General features: G+C 48.5%; 2 protein-coding genes across 2 annotated transcripts in view; one reads left to right on the top strand and one right to left on the bottom strand.

Moving 5' to 3' along the window:
• Positions 1–2,423: 2,423 nt before the first annotated feature.
• Positions 2,424–14,803, bottom strand: Lrrc29 (leucine rich repeat containing 29). Its single transcript, XM_008839130.2, is given in 11 exon segments — positions 2,424–2,772; positions 2,868–3,085; positions 3,241–3,390; positions 3,510–3,701; positions 3,704–3,727; positions 4,773–4,814; positions 4,816–5,261; positions 5,264–5,389; positions 5,392–5,752; positions 14,541–14,685; positions 14,781–14,803. Coding segments are annotated over 11 exon segments (2,076 nt in total).
• A 4,585-nt stretch (positions 14,804–19,388) lies between these two features.
• The window catches only part of Tmem208 (transmembrane protein 208), a 2,558-nt gene continuing 1,300 nt past the window's right edge, over positions 19,389–20,646 (top strand). The window contains exons 1-2 of the mRNA XM_008839097.3: positions 19,389–19,522; positions 20,061–20,156. Coding sequence (XP_008837319.1) covers positions 19,517–19,522; positions 20,061–20,156 — 102 coding nt within the window. The 5' untranslated portion in view covers positions 19,389–19,516. The remainder of the gene's footprint in view (positions 19,523–20,060; positions 20,157–20,646) is intronic.

Below are 20,646 nucleotides of genomic sequence, written 5' to 3'. Positions count from 1 at the left end.
GACAGGGACAGTTTGCCTTCAAGCTTAGTAAATGAGACAGGGCATCAGGCAGGATCACAAACCCGTTTTGGAACCTTGGTATTCTGAGTAGGAATAGGTGGAGACTGTTGCCCTTCTTTAAGTCTGAGTCCTCAGTGCTAGATGTGAAGAACAGGATGGTCTGTCACCTGGGGTACCAGCCAAAGAAGAGGTTGACAAGCATCAGGGCAGGAAGCAAGGCCCCAAATGGATGCTGTCCTGAGCACCATTAACAGGGACCTGTCTGGAAGCCAAGCTGACCTCAGTTCTCAACCATGCTTAGCCCTGCCCCTTATCTTCTGTGAGATTCAGAGGCTTCTAATGAAAAACATGAAAGGAAGAGATGCAAAGCTTGCTTTTTGCTAAAGAGAAGGTTCCCAACTCCAAAGGGGCAGATCTGAACATGGAAATTTAAAGCCCAATTTAGAGCCAGACATAATCCCAGCACTCAGGAGGCAGAGGCAGGTGCATCTCTGAGTTCAAGGCTAGCCTGATCTATGTAGTGAGTTCCAGGCTAGCTGCGGCTACAGGGAGACCCTGTCTCAAAATAGACCAAAAAAATAAATAAAATTAAACCTAATTTAGGATTGTTTGTGAAGTCATGAGCACTGATAAGCCAGAGCCCCTAGGGGCAGAAGTGGTGAGGCATACTGGCTCCAGATAGCAGTCAAGCCTAAAGGCAGTAGACACAGACTCCAAACACCTCAAGCCTAAAGGCAGTAGACACAGACTTCAAACACCTAAGGCAAAGACTCAGCAACCCAGGGGACTCACAAGGCAGGCTGAAAACTGCCACTACCCTGACTTCTACATGCCGCACATTACTCCTTAAATACTGTTTAACAGTGCCAGGCATCAATGTTTTATCTTGAAAACTGATGAAATGACATCTCCTTTGGAGAATGTGCTGGTGGAGCATGTACTCCCTACCGTGAACCCCCCCCCCCAAAAAAAAAGAAAACAAACTAACTACACTTCAATCCTCAGAATGTCTGTGACTGGGCACAGCCTTGCTACCATACTTAGAGCAATCTGCTATTGAGTTCAAGGTGGAAATGGGGGGCAGGGCAGGGATCCTAGATGCAGTGTCCCAGTACAGTCAATTCTTTCTTCTTAGTGTTTTCAGTTATTTGTTCATACCACCATCTTGGCAAAAGCCTCTTGACTTCTGGCCTTGGGTTTTGCTCTCTGATCATCGCAATAGCTGCCACTCCAACACTACAAATTGGATATAATTATATACTCATACATATATCCTATATTGTTCAATGTCTCCCTATTGTCCTACTGCCATGGTTGTTATGACTGAGCACTGACTGAGCTGGATGGGTTGCATGTTTTAGTGCTTCCATCTGAATGCCTGTGGTCTGCAGGGTTCTTGGTGCATGGTCCAAGCCAGCATCCTCTCTGTATTGCATCAAGGCCTACATATTCCCCTCCATACCAGCACTAGCTTGTCTGTCCATCTGACCTCCGTGGTGTCTTCTGCCTTGGATTGTCTTCCCTTCTGCCCATTTTCACTGCCTTGATTTGTTCCTTCAACCTCCTAAGTTCATTGCTGCTCTAGGCTCCTGGTCCCAGGTGCTTGCTTCTCTATTCATGCATACCCTGCACTGTCCCTGCCTGTTGGCTTATTTGCCCCCATAGCCTGTTTGGTGACTGGGAGAGCACTGACATCTCTGAATTACCACAAGAAGCAAGTGACTGCAGCACAGGCTAGCTGCTTCTAGAAGTGACAAGTAGATAGACAAAGTGTAGGGTGCACAGAGGGTCCACTAGATTGAGAGCTGCCATTGAGAAGTCATTGGCACTGTTTAGACGGTTGAACTATATGACCTCCCATGACCCTCCTACCCCTATTTCTCACCTCTTCTTGAAATAGCACATTGAATCTGGCATCATTAACCAGTTGTTCCTAGGCCTGACTGGGACCAATGCCTTTGCACAAGGGCATGTGGGGAGGAGGGGGTCGTTTGCTAGAAGAGGCCTTCAGGTCTCTAGAGTCTCCTCCCATGTGGTAGAAACCAGAACCTAGTGGAGTCCCGTACCCAGAGCATGGGACCATCCTAAGGCCAGTGTGTGGGGGATCTGAGGGTCCTTGAGTTAACTGAAATAGGGGAGAGAGGGGCCCTTTAGTCTGAGAATGTCAAAGGAAGAGGTAAGATCTAGAATTTTTAATCTTGAGTTTACAGTGATGTTGATGGCTTGACTACAAAAGCTCAGTGCTTATGAGGGGTGAAGTGTGTGCCTAGGGAGCAGGTAGAACACAGGTCTTAGGTCTGAGAAGTGGGCTGGCTGGAAGCACAGGGTCTGAGCTCCCCCAGTACCAAGTCCAGCTCACCTATGGGTCTGACCTTTGGAACAGGGCCTGTGGCAGTGACATGTAGTTAGAAAGAGGCTGCTGCCTAGCTGTGGGGCACACTAGGGCTGGACATGCCCTGGATTGGTACTATCTTGAATCTATGAAAAGGGTTCTGTAGCAGGGGGAGGCAAAAGGCACTGGGGCAAACTTCAGATTCAGAGGGCTGGTCTGGGGCTACATTGGTGAAGGAAGCAGAGCTCGAGGGATAGTTACTGACCTGGCCTGAAAGCGTTAGGATCAGGTCAGCCCCTCCCACAAATTGGGACTGGATGCAGGTCACCTGAGGCAGCTGTGCTTGAAAGTGCCTGACAGCTGCCATGTTGATACCAGGACACATGGCCACATCCAACACCCGGAGTTGCTTGCATGCCTACCCAATGGTATCCAGAGTTCTGTAGGGAGGCTACTGAATGAGTGTCTGACCCAGTGTGGGAACCCAAACCCAGCCCATACACTGTTGTACCAACTGCTCAATGTCATAAGACACTGCTCTGTGAGCTGACTACAACTGGACGGGTTGAGGTGCTGCAGCCTCGGCCAGGGCCTGGCTGCCTGGGCCCAGCCCTCATCACTGAGGTGACTGCAGTGACTCAGGACCAAGTGCTCCAGGCTAGGGCAGCCCCTGGCCACAGTTATCAAGCCCATGCTTGTGAGTGCTGGCAACAGGCTCAATGACAACTGCCTCAGCTGAGGGAACTGGAGTACCTGCAAGAACAGGGGTAGAGAATGGCACTGGAACCCAGAGTCTGGGCCCCTTCCAAGTTTCCTGCCTCCAGTCAGGGGAGTGACCAGAAGCCAATGAAAAATGGGCTCCAAGCAAAAAGTGGGTTGGCCCAATCCCCAGGTACCAGCCACAATACCCTTAGCTTGGCCAAACTGGCATCAGTCAGCTTGCTGCAGGCTGTGAGGTCCAACTCCTGAAGGGCCTGAAGCATGAGCAGAGAGGGGCCTCGTACCTCAGGATTGGGCTCCTGAGGGCTTGGGGTCTGATGTTCCAGCTCTGGTTGTAGCTGTGGGAAGAAACTCCTACTTGTTGAGTTTTGCCTTAAATGCTCTTAGACAAAGACTCAGGAAGGGCATGGGAAGCTGAGCACAGGTGCTACCTCCCCTAACTTCAAGGATCTCATACCTGGGGTCCTAGTGCAGACTCCTCAGTTGGCTCCTCCAGTCCCAGAAGCCCCCAGTCCTGGAGCTCCTTGCACCAAGCTAGGCGCAGGACTGAGAGGTGGGTGAGGTAAGTGCAGATGGCCTGCATGGTCTGGTTAGTGAGGACCACACAGGAGGACAAGTCTAGCACCTTGAGATTTGGGCCCAGTGCTGGGGGATCATGGAGAGCACCGAGGCATCCTAGGAGGAAGATGGGAGGGGCAGCAGTTTGTGCCACTAGGTTTGACAGGGATCACTAGCAAGGGTCTAAATGACATTCCTGTTCCAGAGGGCCCAAAGAGGGAAGCAACATAGTCTCTGTGCTGGTTGTGAAAGTTTGGAATGAACAGGGTGGGTGACCTCGAGGAGATTGCTGAAAGAGGTCAACACTATGAATAGTGTAAGGAAGGATGTGGACAGACAGTTCTAGGGTACCTGCCTTGCTGTGCTCTCAACCCTGCTGAAGGGATAGACTGAGGCAACCCCCACCCCCATTACAACCCATTGGAGCAGGGGTGGACAAGTGACCCTAGCTGAACCAATCAGATGTGCTTCCTCTAGATCTTGAACCAGAAGTGTTAGGGCTGACATTTGCCAGAAGTTGGGTGGGGGCAGCAGGAGCTAAGGGCAGAGAAGAGGATCTAGCTGTAGAAAGATGCTGAGGGAGCTGTGGAGCCTGAGAACATGGGTCTTGGCAGAGCAGCTAAGAGATACCGGTAGGCAAGGAGTGAGCAGGAGAAGGGTTGCTTGCCATGAAACCAAGCTGAGACAGGTTTTAGGCTAGGAGTGCTCTTGCCATGGTAACAGGCTGAAAGAATAATTCACCAAAGAGGGACCAACACATTCTCAGACAGGAATGCCTCCCACGGGCAATTCTGAGCCCTATGAAGAGCCTGACTTCAGCCAAGAGATGCTCCTCCTGAATGACATTGCCTCCTAACACCCTGCCTGCTGATACCTGCTTCCCCACTACTGTCTTCCATCACTCCCTTTCTCCAGGCTTCCTCCTTCTACAACATTCTTGTGAGGTATAGGATCACTTCATGAGCCAGGCCAGCAGGGACTCTAGAGAGGTGTGTGCCAGCCATCACATCGTCTGTCTAAGCTCCTGCCCTCTTTAGAACCGTGCCCTAAATCCAGTTCCAACTACTTTGCCTGGGACACAAACACTGGGTAACTCTCCCTAGGGCTATAGACTCAGCTCCCCCAGGTACCCTGGATAGGAATAGAGGGAAAGTAAGCTCACCTTCAGTGAAGAGCAATAAGCCCGCTTGAGGGAGGTCAGTTGGGGATGGAGCTCTGTGAACTGAGCCCAGGACCTGGGCCAGTTCCTGACCGCTTATCAGACAGCACTCAGCCATGTCCAGACTCTGAAATTCCTGTAGGCTCCCCAGGGCTGTACACCCTGCATCAGTCTGTCACTGCAATTTCCCCAGGCTCAGGCGTCACAGGTGTCGTAGGCCTCGACTCACAGCCAAGAGTGCCCCATCAGTCAGTTCTAAGCAGCCACTGCAGTCCAGGGAGGTAAGACCTGGCTGCTGGCAGCACAAGGTGGCCACAGCCTCTGTGGATAGGTCTCTGCAGCTGTGCAAGTTCAGCTCTTCTAGCTGTAGCCCAGTGACTTGGCCCAGAGCCTGTAGGGCCTCAGGTGGCAAGCTAGTGTCACTGAGGTCTAGAGCACGCAGCCTGCCAGCTTGCTCCTTAACAAATTGCAGTAGGTTGCTGAAAGAAAGCTGGGAGAGGATACCTGAAGGCCGATAAGGCTCTGGGTTGGGCCTAACTCAAAGCTGAGGCGGCAATAAGCCAAAGAGAGGCACTCCAAGCTGGGGACACAGCCACTGAGATGGTTGAAGCTGAGGTCAGGTCCCGTAGGCCAGCCAGGTTAAGGTCACGAAGGCCACTCAATGCCTTTCGGCTACACTGTGCTGTCTCAGGCTTAGCCAGCAGAGTGCCTGATGTGAAGAGACTGTTGCAGCCACTGAGATCAAGGGTGCGCAGGACTGGGCATCCCAGGATCAGGGCCACAAAGGATGCCTCCGTGGGGCTGCCCCCACCCAGGCATAAGCTCTCCAGGTGTGGGCCTAAGTGACGAGTGACAGACTCCAGTAGCTGGTGAGAGGCTGATGAGCCATCAAGGTTGGTCAGGCACTAGATGCCCCAAAGGCCCAAGTTCTTGATGGCCAAGATGGAGGCAGAAGATACAGGAATGTTGTACTGCACATTTGTCTAAAGGGCAGCAGCAGGCCTTAAGTTAGCACTCAGAATTCAAAGTCAGGTCAGGAAGGGCCCTTCTACAATGACAACCCAATTTGTGTGTGGTATCATGTGCAGTTGAGGAGAGTGTGGGCAGAAAGTGGCAAGTGGGAAGAGAAGTCATGCTGTCTTTGGAGGGAGATGATAAGCAGGCAGCAAGCTAGTGAAGGACAAGACTAAATGCCTAGCAAGGCTGGGTAGGGAGTTGGCAAGCTGAGTATAGGAGGGCTGTGCCCTAGAGGACACTCAGTGAAGCTCACATGCAGTGGGAGGACAAAGCATGCTGGGTGCCAACCTTTTGGATTTTTGAGAGACTCTGAGAGACTTGAACCTAGCCTCTTATTTCAACAACTTGGCATCAGCTAAGTAACAAGCTTCCCCAGCTTGCTAGAGAGGATATAAACAGCACTAAGAGTGGAAGGGAGAAGTGAAGCAAGCATCACTCACAACTTTCTGTGGTCCAGGTGCCAGATGACTGGAATATGCACTGAGACCTAGGGCCCCTGGTAGCTTGAGTGCCTCAAGCACATGAATGTTTGCAAAAATGGTTGTATGTGTAAGCGAAGGTGTGTGTGTGTGTGTGTGTGTGTGTGTGTGTGTGTGTGTGTGTGTACTAAAGTGTGGGGTTGCCTGGGATACCTGCAGCACATCTCTGTAGCGGACAGAATCTAATACAAGAAGTTCCAGAGATGCCTAGGAAGTTAAGCTGTACTTGTTCAAGGGAGAGAATGAGGAGTACATGGTTGGAGTGGGGTTCAAACTAGGAGGCAGGCTCAGGGCTAAGTTGCGGGAATACAGTGACATGAACAGAAGTTTGAGAGCCCCCATTAAGGAAAATATTTTCAAAGAACCTTCCCTAATCTCATGCCAAAGGAGCTAAGGGAAGTCAAGCACAATGTGTATGGAATAGGTCTGTAGGACAGAGGACAGCTGGCCTTTCAAAATCCTGTTCTCTGGCCTGGGGATGTAGCTCAGTGATAGAGTACCTACCAAGCAGGTATGAGGCCCTGGGTTGATCTCCAGCACACACCCCCAACTACCTAGTCCTATCTCTCTACCTTTTACCCAGATAGAAGGAAAGTGATTAGTTCAAGAAGGCTTTAGTTTTAGCATCAACATGGTTCTGATGCAGGAAAGTAAGCTCTGGAAAACAACTACTTTTGTCAGTAACAGCAAAAACAAGCCACTGTTCTCTGTTTATATCTCACATAACAGCACCAAGAAGAAACAAGAAAGGCAGAAGTGATATACAGGATATAATCCTGCAAAATTTTAACAGCAAGACTCTCCCAGCCAACACAGGCCCATTACTATGAATGGGAAAACAGTCTGGCTTCTCTCTCAGCATGGCTGTCACAGTGGGAAGGAGGTTATGGAAGTGGCAAGGACTGCGGGGGGGTGGGGGTGGGTGAGGATGTAGCTCTATTGGTAGAGTGGCTGTCTAGCACACATGAAGTCCTGTGTTCAATACCCTGAATCACATAAACTAGGTATGGTGGTGCATGCCTGTAATCCAAGCGCTCAAGAGGCAGAGGCAGGAGAATCAGAAGTTCTAGGACATCTTCAGTTACATAGCAAGTTTGAGACCAACCTGGGCTACATGAAACCCTGTCTCAAAAAAGGAAAAAAGATGAGGACAACCTCCTGGTCTCTCACAGGAATCAGGGCTAGCCAGGATCCCCCTTCCTGATCCCACTTCTGAATGTAGTCATTCCCACTCCCTGCGAGAGAAGCACTCACCACAGAACCCCTTCAGATCCCCTTGTCCTGGGGCAGTGGGGACTCCCAAAGGCCTGGGTCCCTCTCTCAGATTTAAGATGAGCTAGGAGGAAAATCCTAGTTTGCCAGGCAGAGGAAAGAGATGAAAAGATCAGAGCAAAAAAGGAAAGAAAAAGCAGCCTCCAGCCACTGTGAAGCCTGGTACACCACATTAGTCAGTCTGATGCTGAATAAACCAGGATGGGGAAACTGGGAGCAGCTCCGTTGCCCAGGCAGCATCGGCCCCCACCACTCATGTGGCTCAGGAACCTGAAAGCCACAGGGGCCTTAGCTCTGGTAGCTGCAAACATGGTACTCAGCCTCTTTCCCTTCCTGGGAGCTTGAACAGCCAGGAATGTTCTCTCCTCTCCCATTACCTCCCTGTGAACAAGGTGGACAAATGGCCAAGGGAGGGCAGTGGCAGTCACTCAGGGTTCAGACCAGAGCTAGCAGCCAGCAGTAAAAAGCCTCAAGATAAATGAACAGGGCTTAACCCAAAGGATTTCCAACTACTGGGGAGGAAGGAGATCTGAGACCTTCTCTGGCCCCCACTCATTTTTCTGTTTGTTTCTGAGACAGGATCTCACATAGGCCAGGTTCTCCTTAAACTTGCTATGGATGACCTTGAACTTTTGATCCTCCAGCCTCTACTTCCCAAGTGCTGAGACTGTAGGATATACTACCACTCTTAGTTTTATGAAGGTCAATCTTCTCCTGAGGTCACTGGAAGGAATTGCAGGGGCCCAGGGACAGCCTTTTAGGAATATTTAACTCTTTGCGGGGAGACAGATGGAAGTAGGGATCCTTAGTTCTGAACTTAGGCCTTTCCCAGGCTCCAGGAAGCTGCTTTTAGAGGCCTGAGGGAGGACTGTAAGGATACCTGCTCTAATTTCAACCACCCATCCACAGATGGACCAAACAGGCACCTGATCTTTCTCCAGGCTGGCATCTTATGAACAGTTGCAGTCACTTGGTAAATGCCTACTTCTAAAATTGACAGTTGCCCTTTGATTATGGAGGCCAGGGCTTTTCAGTACCTAGCAAAGTTCCACTCTGAGACGGTAGGCTTGTATACAAGCTTGGAGAGTCATCTAATAGAGAAATTCTTCCATCTGCTCGGCACAGGAATCCAAAAGCTAAAGTACCTGTTCTCCAGAAGGCTGTAGGGAAATACAGGTTTGGTGCCCAGAGGTGCTGGTCTCTGGAGAGGAATTCACCTTGGACAGCACAGTAGTGAGAAGAAGCTAAATTGTCGTTCACTCTTGCTCCATAGTGACCAACCCAATGGTGGACAACCAGAACTTTCTAGGGCACTAGACAGAGCCTGGGTACTTGGGGCACTGCCCTTCCCTGCTTCGTTATTTGGGATAAACTAGGATTAAGTGAAGAGTAGGCAGAGGACTCAAGCCACCAAGTCCAGGTATCCTACCCTGGCCTAGTGAGATTTAGGCCCAGCTTGGCCTTGATAGGCTAGGACCTTGCATAGCACCAGTGGCTGTGGGGAGTGCCTCCTGTTCTACCTGTCCATACCTGGGCCTTGGAGGATGGGGTCTGTAGACTGCTCTCAGGGATATAATGGTGGTGAAGTGGGAGGGTCCTAGATGCCCAGGTGCCTGTGGTTTGGCCATCCCTTGCTCCCAGCCTGGTGGGGCTGAGCTTTGCAAAGGCACCAAACAGGTCTTTGCCACACTATCTGGAGCTCCCAGTTAGTAAGAGCAGCCCCAGCTCTATGAGTGTTTTTTTTTTGTTTTGTTTTTTGTTTTTTGTTTTTTTGAAGCAAGGTCTCCCTGTAGCCCCAGCTGTCCTGGAACTCACTATGTAGACCAAGCTGGCCTTGAACTCACAGAGATCTGCCTGCCTCTGCCTCCCAAGTGGTGGGACTACAGGCGTGCACCACCATGCCTGACTTTATTATATTTATTTTATGTGTATGAGTGTATTGCTTGTGTGTATGTGAATGCACCCGTGTCATGCAATGCTGTGGAGATCAGAAGAGGCTTCAGATTTCCCTGGAACTGGAGTTAAGGATAGTTCGTAGCCACCATGTGGGTGCTGGGAATTGAACCCAAGTCCTCTGCAAGAGCAGTCAGTGCTCTTAACCGCTGCGCCATCTCTCCAGCCCCTACGATAGTGGTTTTTACGATCTCAGCCATAGGTTTTGGCTTTCTCTTCCTTCCCTCCTTGTTCCTCTTCCATCTCACCTATACCCAGAGCCTGAACATACCCTCTGTCCTCTTCTGTTCTCCGTAAGACTTCTAAGTGTTCACTGTCCTCTTTATGCTGCTATGCCCACTCTCCTTTCCAGGCAGATGAGACCAGCTGCCTGCCTGTGGTCTGTGCTGAGGATATAGAATACTGCTGAGGAAGCTGGGCCTCCCGTGTTCTACTTCCTCCCTGCCTCCCTGCTCCCGTCTCACCAAGCTCACCATCCTCTCCAGCTCTGCAGCAGCCTGCACTCACCTAGCCTTCTTAGAAATGACCTATGATGCTTTGAAAAGCAACCAAAGCTATGAGATGGGAAGTCCCTCCCTGTTCAAGCTTACCAGCTGGTTCCTAGCACAACTTCACCTCCTCCATCTCTTTTGGTTTATTCAATCCTTTCTTCTGACCTGTGCCCACCTCATCTTGTGGGAATCCCACAGTTTCTGCCTTTCTATTGTTCCATTCCATAGACAAGTCTTGGGGCCTTACTATGCACTCCAGGCTGGCCTTGAATTCACTATGTAGCCCAGACTGGCCTTGTACTCACAGCAATCCTCCTACCTCAGTCTCTTGAGCGCTACAGTACCTTTCTCATCTCTCCAAATTTTCCCCTTCTGGTTGTGCTCTTGGAAACAAGGGGGCACTCACATCTACTACCTAGCCACCTAGTTCCCCTCTGCTTCATCCATTTGCTCCTCCCTAACAGAAGCACTCATTCCTGGTCATAACTCCCCTCTAGCAAGTCATTAGCATGTAGGGGCTTCTCTTTAACCTCACAGCATCCTCTTTGTCATGCCACCTGCTAGGGAGCCATTAATCCATGGTGTTACTTCCCACTGTGCCCTCCTGGTACACCTCTGGCCTTCTAGCCTGTTCTTCATTGGTCTCTTTGTGGGGTCACTAAAGCAGACAGACCCAGACCACAGATGAGCAGGTTCTCCCTGCCTTGTTCCAACTGACAATACATGCACATATATGGTCTTTGTCCTCTTCCATGACCTCCCTGTCACACTGTCCTTCATCCTATGTGGCAATATATCTTCCTTTCTCTATTTTTTTCTTTCTCTTTTTCTTTCTTTCTTTCTTTCTTTCTTTCTTTCTTTCTTTCTTTCTTTCTTTCTTTCTTTCTGTCTTCTGGGTCTTTTTTTTTTGGCTATGTTTGAATGTGTTGTGTATGAGCATGATGTATATACATGAGTGTGTGAGGGTATGTGGGGGCCAAAGGAGGGCATCAGATGTCCTGCTCTGTCAGTCTCTGCCTTATCCCTCACCACCAACCTTTTCTTGAGATAGGTAGCCCTGGCTGTCTTGGAACTCATTATGTAGCTATATAGACCAGGCTGCCCTCAAACTCAGAGGTCCACTTTGCCTCTACCTCCCGAGTGCTGGGATTAAAGGTGTGTGCCACCATGCCTGGCTCTGACTTTCAGTTTTGCTGGCTATACACCATCCTTGATCTTGTCACTAGGGTGATATTTGCAACAGTTAAATCTGACAGTGGTCTTCAGGCCCTCTGAGAGGTCTCCCATCCACAGGACAGAGGCTAGCATTCAAGTGCTTCTATGAGAGACTGAGACCTATTTCTTCAACCCAGCTCTTCCCACCATCCTCACTCTTTCTTTCTTGAGTATTAAGCAAAACATCTCCTTCTCCATGGAGGCTTTTTTGATTTTTTTCTCCTCTGGGAATGCACCTTGCACTCTGAATGCAGCACCCTACCCCTTTTGGCTCATGCTTTTCTCTCACACTGTGAATTCCCAAGTAGTTCATCTTCTTCATTTCTGCCTGCACCCTAACCCCCCCCCCCCCCCCGCCTCTGGGCCCAGGACAGTGCTTGGCATGACAAACATCTCTTAGTCTTTGGTAATCTTCTGTCATCCTTCTGCCTTTTGACTATTCTAACTCTCTCTGTTGAGACCCTGGTATCTACCTCTTTTGTCACTCCCCTAAGAAAACGTGGCCAGCAAATTCAAAGTGGCCACTGAGGAAGGAGATGCCTCTGAGGAACTCTGCCAACAGTTGCACATTCCTTCACCTCTAGTTGTTTCCTCGGGAAGAGGTAACATTTTCTCCAAATCCAGCCTATAGACTGAAGCCTGTCTCTGCCACCAAGTGGCATCCACCAGTCCTGACCTCTCTCCTCCCTATATTGATCCCTCCTCTAGTGATTCCCTGCCTTAAGCATGTAATGCATTTGAGATTTCTTCTAGTCACAATTTCTTTGTCAAACCCACCTCAGCCTCTCATTTCTGCCTTATTTCCTTTCTTCCATGGGGAAATTTCTTGCAAATGAGGTCACTCTATATTTCTTTTTTCTCACATTCATTTTTCAACCCACCAGGCTTTTCCTTCCTAGATGACAAATACTCTCAAAATCATTGATGACCTCCTGGATTGCCTGCCTCCCTACTCTCCTGTCTCCTCCACGTGTGTGTGTGTGTGTGTGTGTGTGTGTGTGTGTGTGTATGTGTGTGTGCATGTAAAACCCAGGCTAGGCTCAAACTCACTATATAGTCAAGGCTGGCCTTGAACTGATCCTCTTGCCTCTACTTTCCAAGTGCTGGCATTACAGGAGTATGCTACCACACTTGACTAGCCAGCATATATTGTGGGCACCATTTGTTCTTTACTTTGCTAGACTCTGTGGTATTCTGCACCATTGATCATTCACTGGATTCTTTAAATGTTCTCGTCTTGGTCCTGTCTCTCTCTGAAATCTCATCCCCCACTATAGACGTCTCCTTCTATATGTCTGCTGTCTGTTACTCCTCTGGCTCGTCACACTTTCCCTGGGGTGGAGTTACTCAGATTTGAGGCCTTACTTCCATTTTTTTTTTTCCAGTCCCAGGGCTCAAACTTAGGGCACTCTGCATTCTAGTCAAGTGCTACACTCCCAGCTCTATCCATTCTTTAATGACACCCAAGTCTATATTTATTACCCAAAGCTTTAGCTTGAATGTCTCACACAGAAATTCAACTACCAACTTAATCTTGGCATCTGGATATCTCACACTTCAAATTTTCAACAAGTCCAAAATCAAATTCCTTTAGACATTATGATCAATGACACTGGATAGGTAATCCAACAACAGACTCTACTTATATAGATACATTTGATATGTGACAGAGGAGGATTCCATCTAATAGAGAAGACTAGATAGAAATGATGTTGGAGCTATCTGAAAACTATTCAGATCAGCTTCATACCTTATAATATAAATCAAAATAAGTTTCATGAATAAAAAATAATTTTTATCAATGGGGCTGAAGAGATGACTCAGCAGTTAAGAGCACTGACTGCTCTTGCAGAGGACCTGGGTTTGATTCCTAGCACCCACATGGTAGCTAACAACTGGATCCAGTTCCAGGGGATCCAACGCCTTCTTCTGACAGGCAAGCATTGCATGGCATGGGTGTACTTACACATGCAGGTAATACACTCATACACATAAAATAAACATTTGTTTTAAAAAATAATTTTCATCAAAAAAAGTTAAAACCAAGCTGAATGTAGTAGCTCGTGCCTGCAATCCTAGCACAAGGAGGCTGAGGCTGATAGACTGCCAAGAATTCATGGCCAGCCTTACACGGTAAGACCTTGTCTCAAAAAAACAGAGAGAAAGAAAAGGAAAGTAGAAAGAAAATTTTAAAAAGAAAAAATTAAAAACCATAAAGAGAAATAATTTTTCTTTGAGCCTAAAACTAAAGTTTTTTTGTTTTTGGTCTTTTTTTGAGACAGGTTGCCCTGTAGCCCTAGCTGGCCTGGAACTCACTGTATAGACCAGGCTGGCCTTGCTCGCCTGCCTTTGCCTCCAGAGTGCTGGGATTAAAGATATACATCACTATGCCCAGCATAGGGCAAGGGATCTTTAAATAATAATGGAAGACATAAAAAGAAAAGGGATACTCAGAATCACTAACATAGAAGTTTAATCTCTGTACCTCATAAATAAAAACATTTACAAATAAAGGGGGATCAACATATTAGGAATAGATTTTAACACACACATAAAGACCTAATCTTTAAAGTATATTAAAAATTCAGCCAGGCGTGGTAGCACACACCTTTAATCCCAGCACTTGGGAGGCAGAGGCAGGCGGATCATGGCTTGCCTTTTGGATAGCACAGATATCTGCATTCCCCTCCTGGCTGGGCTGCCTCCCTACACTGTCGCACCCCTCTAGTCCACTCTGCACTGCAGAGTTCTAAGACACAAATCATACCCTGTCACTTGCCTGCCTTAACATTTCTTAAAGGCTCCACAGTAATAATAGAGAGAAAGCCCAACCTCTGCCGCCTGGCACATCTGCCAGCTTGCAGTCTGACCCCATTCTAGTCTCTTCTACCAGCACTTTCCCCACACAAACCTCAGTTCCAGTTATATGGAACTTGTGTGGCTGTTTTCAGAACCATTCTACACATTGATGCCAGTTCTAGAACAGCTTTCAATCTCATCCTATTCTTCCAGGCCTTCCCTGACGCTGCTGGCTGATCTTTGGATGTCCTTCTTATGTTTATTGCACCTTTTCATTCAGTGTCACAGCACTGAGTGCACAGCATAATGACAATTCATGCTACTTGTCTTTTCCTTCATTGGACCATGTGCTACTTAGGAGGCCTATGTTTTATTCACTTGTATAACCCAAGTTCTGAACCCAGAGCCCAAGATGTATGAATGTGAGGATGGTTGAATGGATGAATGGATGGGTGGATGAATTGACAGATGATATACTAGTAGAGCCATGAGCAAGCTGAAGCGAAGGACAACTGAGAATGGGCCAAGTGGGATGAGTACCTTACCTCCCGAAGGGCATTCTGGGCTGCATAGTACCAAGCCCGACTCACGAGGGAGGCCTCTTTCTGATCTGACAGAGGTAGGAAGCTCAGAATATGAGCATCTGAGGGAAAAAGACAAGGTGTTCGGTGGCTGTTAGAACTGGGAGGCCTTTAGAACCTACCCACTCGGTACCTATGGATCTGAGGGCATCAGAGCACTGACGTCTAGTCCATCTTGGACCCAAAGCTTCATTAAGTATTTACTTCCTTCTCCAGCCTCCAGGCATCCCTAAGAATGAACCTTACCTGAGCCACTTCTGAATGTAGGCTTGTACCAACTGTTAAGAATTAAACTTTGTTTTGCAGAAAAAGCCTGGACACAGGCCAGACAAACCTAGTCCAAGTTCCTACCTAACTAGCTGACCTCTCTCTGAGACTTGTTTTCTCATGTGTGAATGGCAACTATAGCAAGATTTGAATGGGTTCTTATGAGAAATGACATAGCCATACTGTCTCACATAGTACTTAAGACAAGTGCTCCTCTTATATTTTTTTTATTTTATTTTTAGTCTTTTTCAGACAGGGTGTCTCTGTAGCCCCAGCTGGCCTAGAACTCACTATGTAGACCAGGTTGGCCTTGAATTCAGAGATCCACCTGCCTCTGCCTCCTGAGTGCTGGGATTAAAGGCGTGTGCCATCACACCCAGCTTTGTTTATTTATTATCATTATTATTATATTATATTTTGGGGTTTTTTGAGAGGGTCTCCCTGTAGCTCCAGCTGCCTAGAACTCACTCTGTAGACCAGGCTGGCCTCGAACTCACAGAGGATCCGCCTGCCTCTGCCTCCCACGTGCTGGGATTAAAGGCGTGTGCCACCATGCCTGGCATATTTATTTATTTTTAAAATATTTTATTTTAGCTGGGCGTGGTGGCACAGGCCTGTAGTCCCAGCACTTGGGAGGCAGATCTCTGTGAGTTTAAGTCCAGTCTGGTCTACATAGTGAGTTCCAGGCCAGCTGGAGCTACAGGGAGACCCTGTCTCAAAAAAAAAAAAATATTTTATGTGTGAGTGTATTGCCTGCATGTATATGAGGGCACCCATGTTATGCAATGCCTCAGGAGGTCAGAAAAGAGCTTCAGATTCCCCTGGAACTGGAGTTAAGGATGGTTCGTAGCCACCATGTGGGTGCTGGGAATTGAACCCGGGTCCTCTCTAAGAGCAGTCAGTGCTCTTAACCGCTGAGCCATGTCTCCAGCCCCTATTTTTTTAATATTTTATTTATTATTTTTATGTGTATTCATATATTGCCTGCATGTAAGTGCACCCATGTCATTCAATCCCCACAGAGGACAGAAGAAGGTGTCAGATCCCCTGATAACTGGAGTTGTGGACAGTTGTTAGCTGTCATATGGGGGCTAGGATTTGAAGCAGGGTCTTCTGCAAGAACAGCCAGTGCTCTTAACCACTAAGCCATCTCTCCAGTCACCTTATTTTATTTATTTATTTTTGGTCTTTTTGAGACAGGGTCTCCCTGTAGCCCCAGCTGTCCTGGAACTCACTTTGTATACCAGGCTGGCCTTGAACTCACAGAGATCCGCCTGCCTCTACCTCCTAAGTGCTGGGATTAAAGGTGTGCGCCACCATGCCCAGCTAGTCACCTTATTTTTAGTTTTTTAAAGATAGGGTCTCACTGTGTAGCCCAGACTAGCTTCAAACTTATAGCCGTCCTCCTGTCACAGGCTCTAAAATGTGGAAATTATAAGCATTGAGTCATGATGCCTGGCTCGATTGATTGATTGTCTTTTTGAGACAGGGTCTTCCTGTAGCCCCAGCTGGCCTGAACTTGCTATGTAGACCAGGCTGGCCTTGAACTCACAGAGATCCGCCTGCCTCTGCCTCCCAAGTGCTGGGATTAAAGACAAGAGCCACCACTCCCAGCTCCTATTGTCTTATTTCTTTTTTTGGTGTTTTTGAGACAGTGTCTCCCTGTAATGGGAGCTGGCCTGGAACGCACTATGTAGACCAGGCTGGCCTTGAACTTACAGAGATATGCCTGCCTCTGCCTCCAGAGTGCTGGGACTACAGGCGTGTACCATCATGCCAGGCTCTCTCTCTTCTTATTCTTGTTATCCCAGCTAGTTGTTACGGTAATACACAGCAGGTTCAGGAGGCCCTGGCCTTCCCTCCAACAACTCTGAGTCTAGGAGTACTAAGGTTGGGGTCTCTAAACAAGACTGAGAAAGGGGTCATTTGGGATGCCTGGAACAATTTCATATTAATTTATCCTTTTCTTCTAGAATCCTCTCTCTTTGAGTCCTATAACATTGTTTTCTATCTAAGCCTTCATCACACCAATTGCTCTATTTCTGGATTCTTCTGTGGCTTCCAGGGCTTAATCCGATTTACTGATACAAGAATGACCAATAGCTGGGTGTGGTGGCACATGCCTTTGATCCCAGCACTTGAGAGGCAGAAGCAGGTGGATCTTTGTGAATTCCAGGCCAGCCTGGTCTACACAGTGAGTTCCAGGCCAGCCCCCACTACAGGGAAACCCTATCTCAAAAAAAAAAAAAAGAATAACCAATAGCTTCATGATGTCCTATTAGCCAAGTGCTAGTCTAGAACTGCCAATTGTCTATTGGGTCCTTCACTCAAATGGTTCTTCATCACAACTGGCATTTTGTCCTCAGTCTAACTTCTGTATTCCAAACCCAAGGATCCTAGTCACACTCCATTCTTTGCTCCCAAATATGGCATGAAACTGAGTTTTCAGGCAAGGCTAACCCAGACCCATTCAAATTCCAGTTCTACTACCTCCTAGCTGTGTAACTTCAGGCAAGTACTTGACTTCTCTGAGCTTCAGTTTCTGTATGAAATGAGGACGTTTAAAAAATCCTAGATCACAATCATATACAGCTAGATGGTTGGGGGCTGAAGAGATGGCTCAGTAGTTGAAAGCACTGGCTGTTATTACAGAGGACCCAGGTTCAAATCCCAGCACCCACATGGTAGCTAACAACCGTCCATAACTCCAGTTCTGGGGGAATCCAATGCCCTCTCTGACCTCCGCGGGTATTACATGACACAGGTGCACCTACCTACACGCAGGCAATATACTCATACACATAATTAAAAATATTTTTTTTAAAAGAACTAGGTGGTCCATAAATGGTTGCTAGATTGCTGCTATTAATATTTGTTACCTTGCAACTTCGCCATCTTAACAGCCCAGATTTTTATCACCCTAGCCCTGGATCTTTCACAACCTCCTTGTTTCTAAGTTCATCCTTGTTAATCTATTCTACATAGTCACATGGTTTAATTTTACAAAAAAATTGTTTCCAGTTTCAGAGCTCCCCTGATGAAAACAGGGTTCCCCAATACTGTCAGAATAAAATCTCTATTCCTGGGTCAGCACTGCTAGGCCTCCAAGCCTGATTGGGCCTGCTAGTCCCAGAGCATCCTCAGTGCATCCTCTTTACCAACACAGCATATGTTTCCTTTTCCTTATGAGGTTCTTTTTCCTGAATGTCCTTCTGTAAGCTTGACTTCACCAGCCCACTGTGATCTCTCCTTCCCTTCTCAGATGCTAAGCACATAGGCAGTGCTCAGCCAATACTTACTGGGTTAAATTAAAGATGGAGAGTCCTCTACCTCTACTTTCACCAAAGGTTTGTTCAGGGAAAGGGTGGGGAGAGAAAGCAGGTTATTATTGAAAGGAGAATGGCTAGTACTAGGGAGGAAAGGCATGAGGAAAAGTGTTGATGGGGCTGGAGGAGGGGAGGCAGGAAGGACTGTTTGGGCTAAGTGGTTAACCTAACTTCTGGGATGATCAACCAACCCCAGGAGCAAAGGGAGAGGGAAACACCCTTTCTTCACCAGGAGGATCCTAATTCATTAAACTGAGAAGGGGGTGGCCTTTCTAACACTAGAGGAGGCAGTGAAGAGGGTGGAGTGCAATCCCATGAACCCCACCCCAAGGGACTACTACTGGTCATCCATGGAATTTATAGGGTTGAAAGGATAACCCCTGGGGCCAAAGGGGAATAAAATGTCATTGCATGGCAAAGGGAGAAATTTCAGGATTTATGGGAAAGAATGGCCTGACTTCCTTGAGCAGCATGAGGAGGCTGCCAATCCTCTGTGTAAAATGGGTAGAAAGGCCATTAAAAAAAGCTACCGGAGACAAAACCTGAATCTCCTGGTCCGTGAGGGCAGGTTATCTTGTCCCTAACTAAAGGGAAGGACAAACATTCCTCGGGGTGGAAGATGGGGCAGCCATCTCTAGGAGTCTAGGGTGAGAGGGCCCGCCTGTCTTCAGTTAAGGACCTCAGGGACTGTCCCAGAGTAGATGGGTTGGGGGCAGTCTATTTTCCACCACAAGGAAGGGGAGGGGGAGGGGCAGAGGAAAGGGAGCCACAATTCCAAGGGGTCCTTCAGGGACTGTGGGGCGGACATCTTCCAGAGGGGGAGGGAACAGCCATCCCAAGGTAGGGGGGTGGGCAGAGGGTCTGTCCTTGCTGAGGTGACAGAGCAGCCATCTTCTGGGGTCAAAGGGGAAGGAGAGGATGGTCTCTCAACCCAAGGGGTCGAATGACCCAAAGCGGGCCGTTACCCAGAGTCTGCAGGTCCTGGGATCCGCCGGGCGGGTCGTTTCCGCCAGCCCGGCGAGCTTTCTGATAGTCCCTCCCCAAAGCTCGGGACCCCGAGGGCGGGGCCTGTCCAGGCCCGGGCCTGAGGACCGCTTCCTCTCACCTCCAGGGGCAGCTACTCCGCCATCGCATCCCTGCCGCCTCCGCCCCCGCGCAAAGTTTTCTGGGAAGTGTAGTCCACCCGTCTCTGGGGCGGGGCCTGAGGAGGAAATGGACCCCACTTCCGTCCAGAATCCTTACGACTTCGGTCTATACCGGAAGTGCATGGGCTGCCTATGTGGTATCTACTGACTGCTTTTCCAGTTACCCGCCCTTCCTTCCGCGGCTGGGTATTTGCTTCGTACCATGGCGGTAAGGAGGGTGGGTAGGGTAGGGTTTGCACCAGCAAAGCGCTCCTGGGGCTGGGAGAGTGAAAGCAAGGAAGGACATGAAGGTTGAAGTACTGGGCCAGAGAGGGGCGCCATCCAATGGTCAGACTGTATTAGAGGGAGTGGGGTGGGGAGAGGGTGACAACGCAGGACTACTCCAGAACTAGTGCGGGGGACGGGGGGCCGAGGATTGCCAATTCCAGATCTTTATTACTCCAGCAGCAGCTGGAGAGGGACGCCATTTAGTTCCACTGTAGTTCCCCTGCAGGGGTCGACATTCCAAGGCTGAACCTTACCAGGGGAGCCAGAAAAGATATCGACGTAGTTTGGATTGTTCCAAGGCCAACAGGAGGCGATCATAACTGGGGGTGCTGGAAAGATGGTGTCCTCACTGTAGGGAGGATGGACTGGAGGAGTGGTGGGCACCCCAGGGAATGCTAGGTTCGACAAAGTACGATAAAGGTTTTCGCTGAGGTGTAGATAAAGCTCTGCAGCTAACCAGGCTCATTATCTCTCTGCAGCCCAAAGGCAAAGTGGGCACGAGAGGGAAGAAGCAGATATTTGAAGAGAACAAAGAGACTCTTAAGTTTTACCTGCGGATCATATTGGGGGCCAATGTAAGTGCCTGCCTCGTGTTTTCTGTGTCTACTTACAGTCCCACAGCCCTCAGACCTATCTGATGTGGAGTGCTGGCAAGTGACAGCCAAGACTCTAGAAGAGACCATTGGAAAGAAATGAGAAGTCAGGCATGGAGGCACAGGCCCAAAATCCCAGCAACCGCGGAAGTCTGAGATAGGAGGATGGGGAATTTGAGGGCAGCTCTGGGCTCCATAGTGAGTTACCTCTCAGCCTGAGCTATATAGAACCCTATCTCAAAAGGGGTGTGTGTGTGAGAGAGAAATCAGATGTGATAGTACATGACTTAATTTCATCTACTTGGAAGATGGAGGGCAGAGTTAAAGGATAGCAAACAGCAGAAAGTGTAGCTCTAGGTTTGATCCTAAGCACTGTACCAAAAAAAAACCCCCACAAAAAACAAAACAAAACAAAGCAAAAGACCCAGGCACAAAGGAAGTGCTAACTGGTAAAGGTGGAAGCAAAACCAAA

This window comes from Nannospalax galili, unplaced genomic scaffold (genome assembly GCF_000622305.1).
Source record: "Nannospalax galili isolate Female #2095 unplaced genomic scaffold, S.galili_v1.0 scaffold799, whole genome shotgun sequence".
NCBI lineage: Eukaryota > Metazoa > Chordata > Mammalia > Rodentia > Spalacidae > Nannospalax > Nannospalax galili.
The sequence above is the reverse complement of the archived record's forward strand: the minus strand, read 5'-3'. Positions and strand labels throughout refer to the sequence as shown.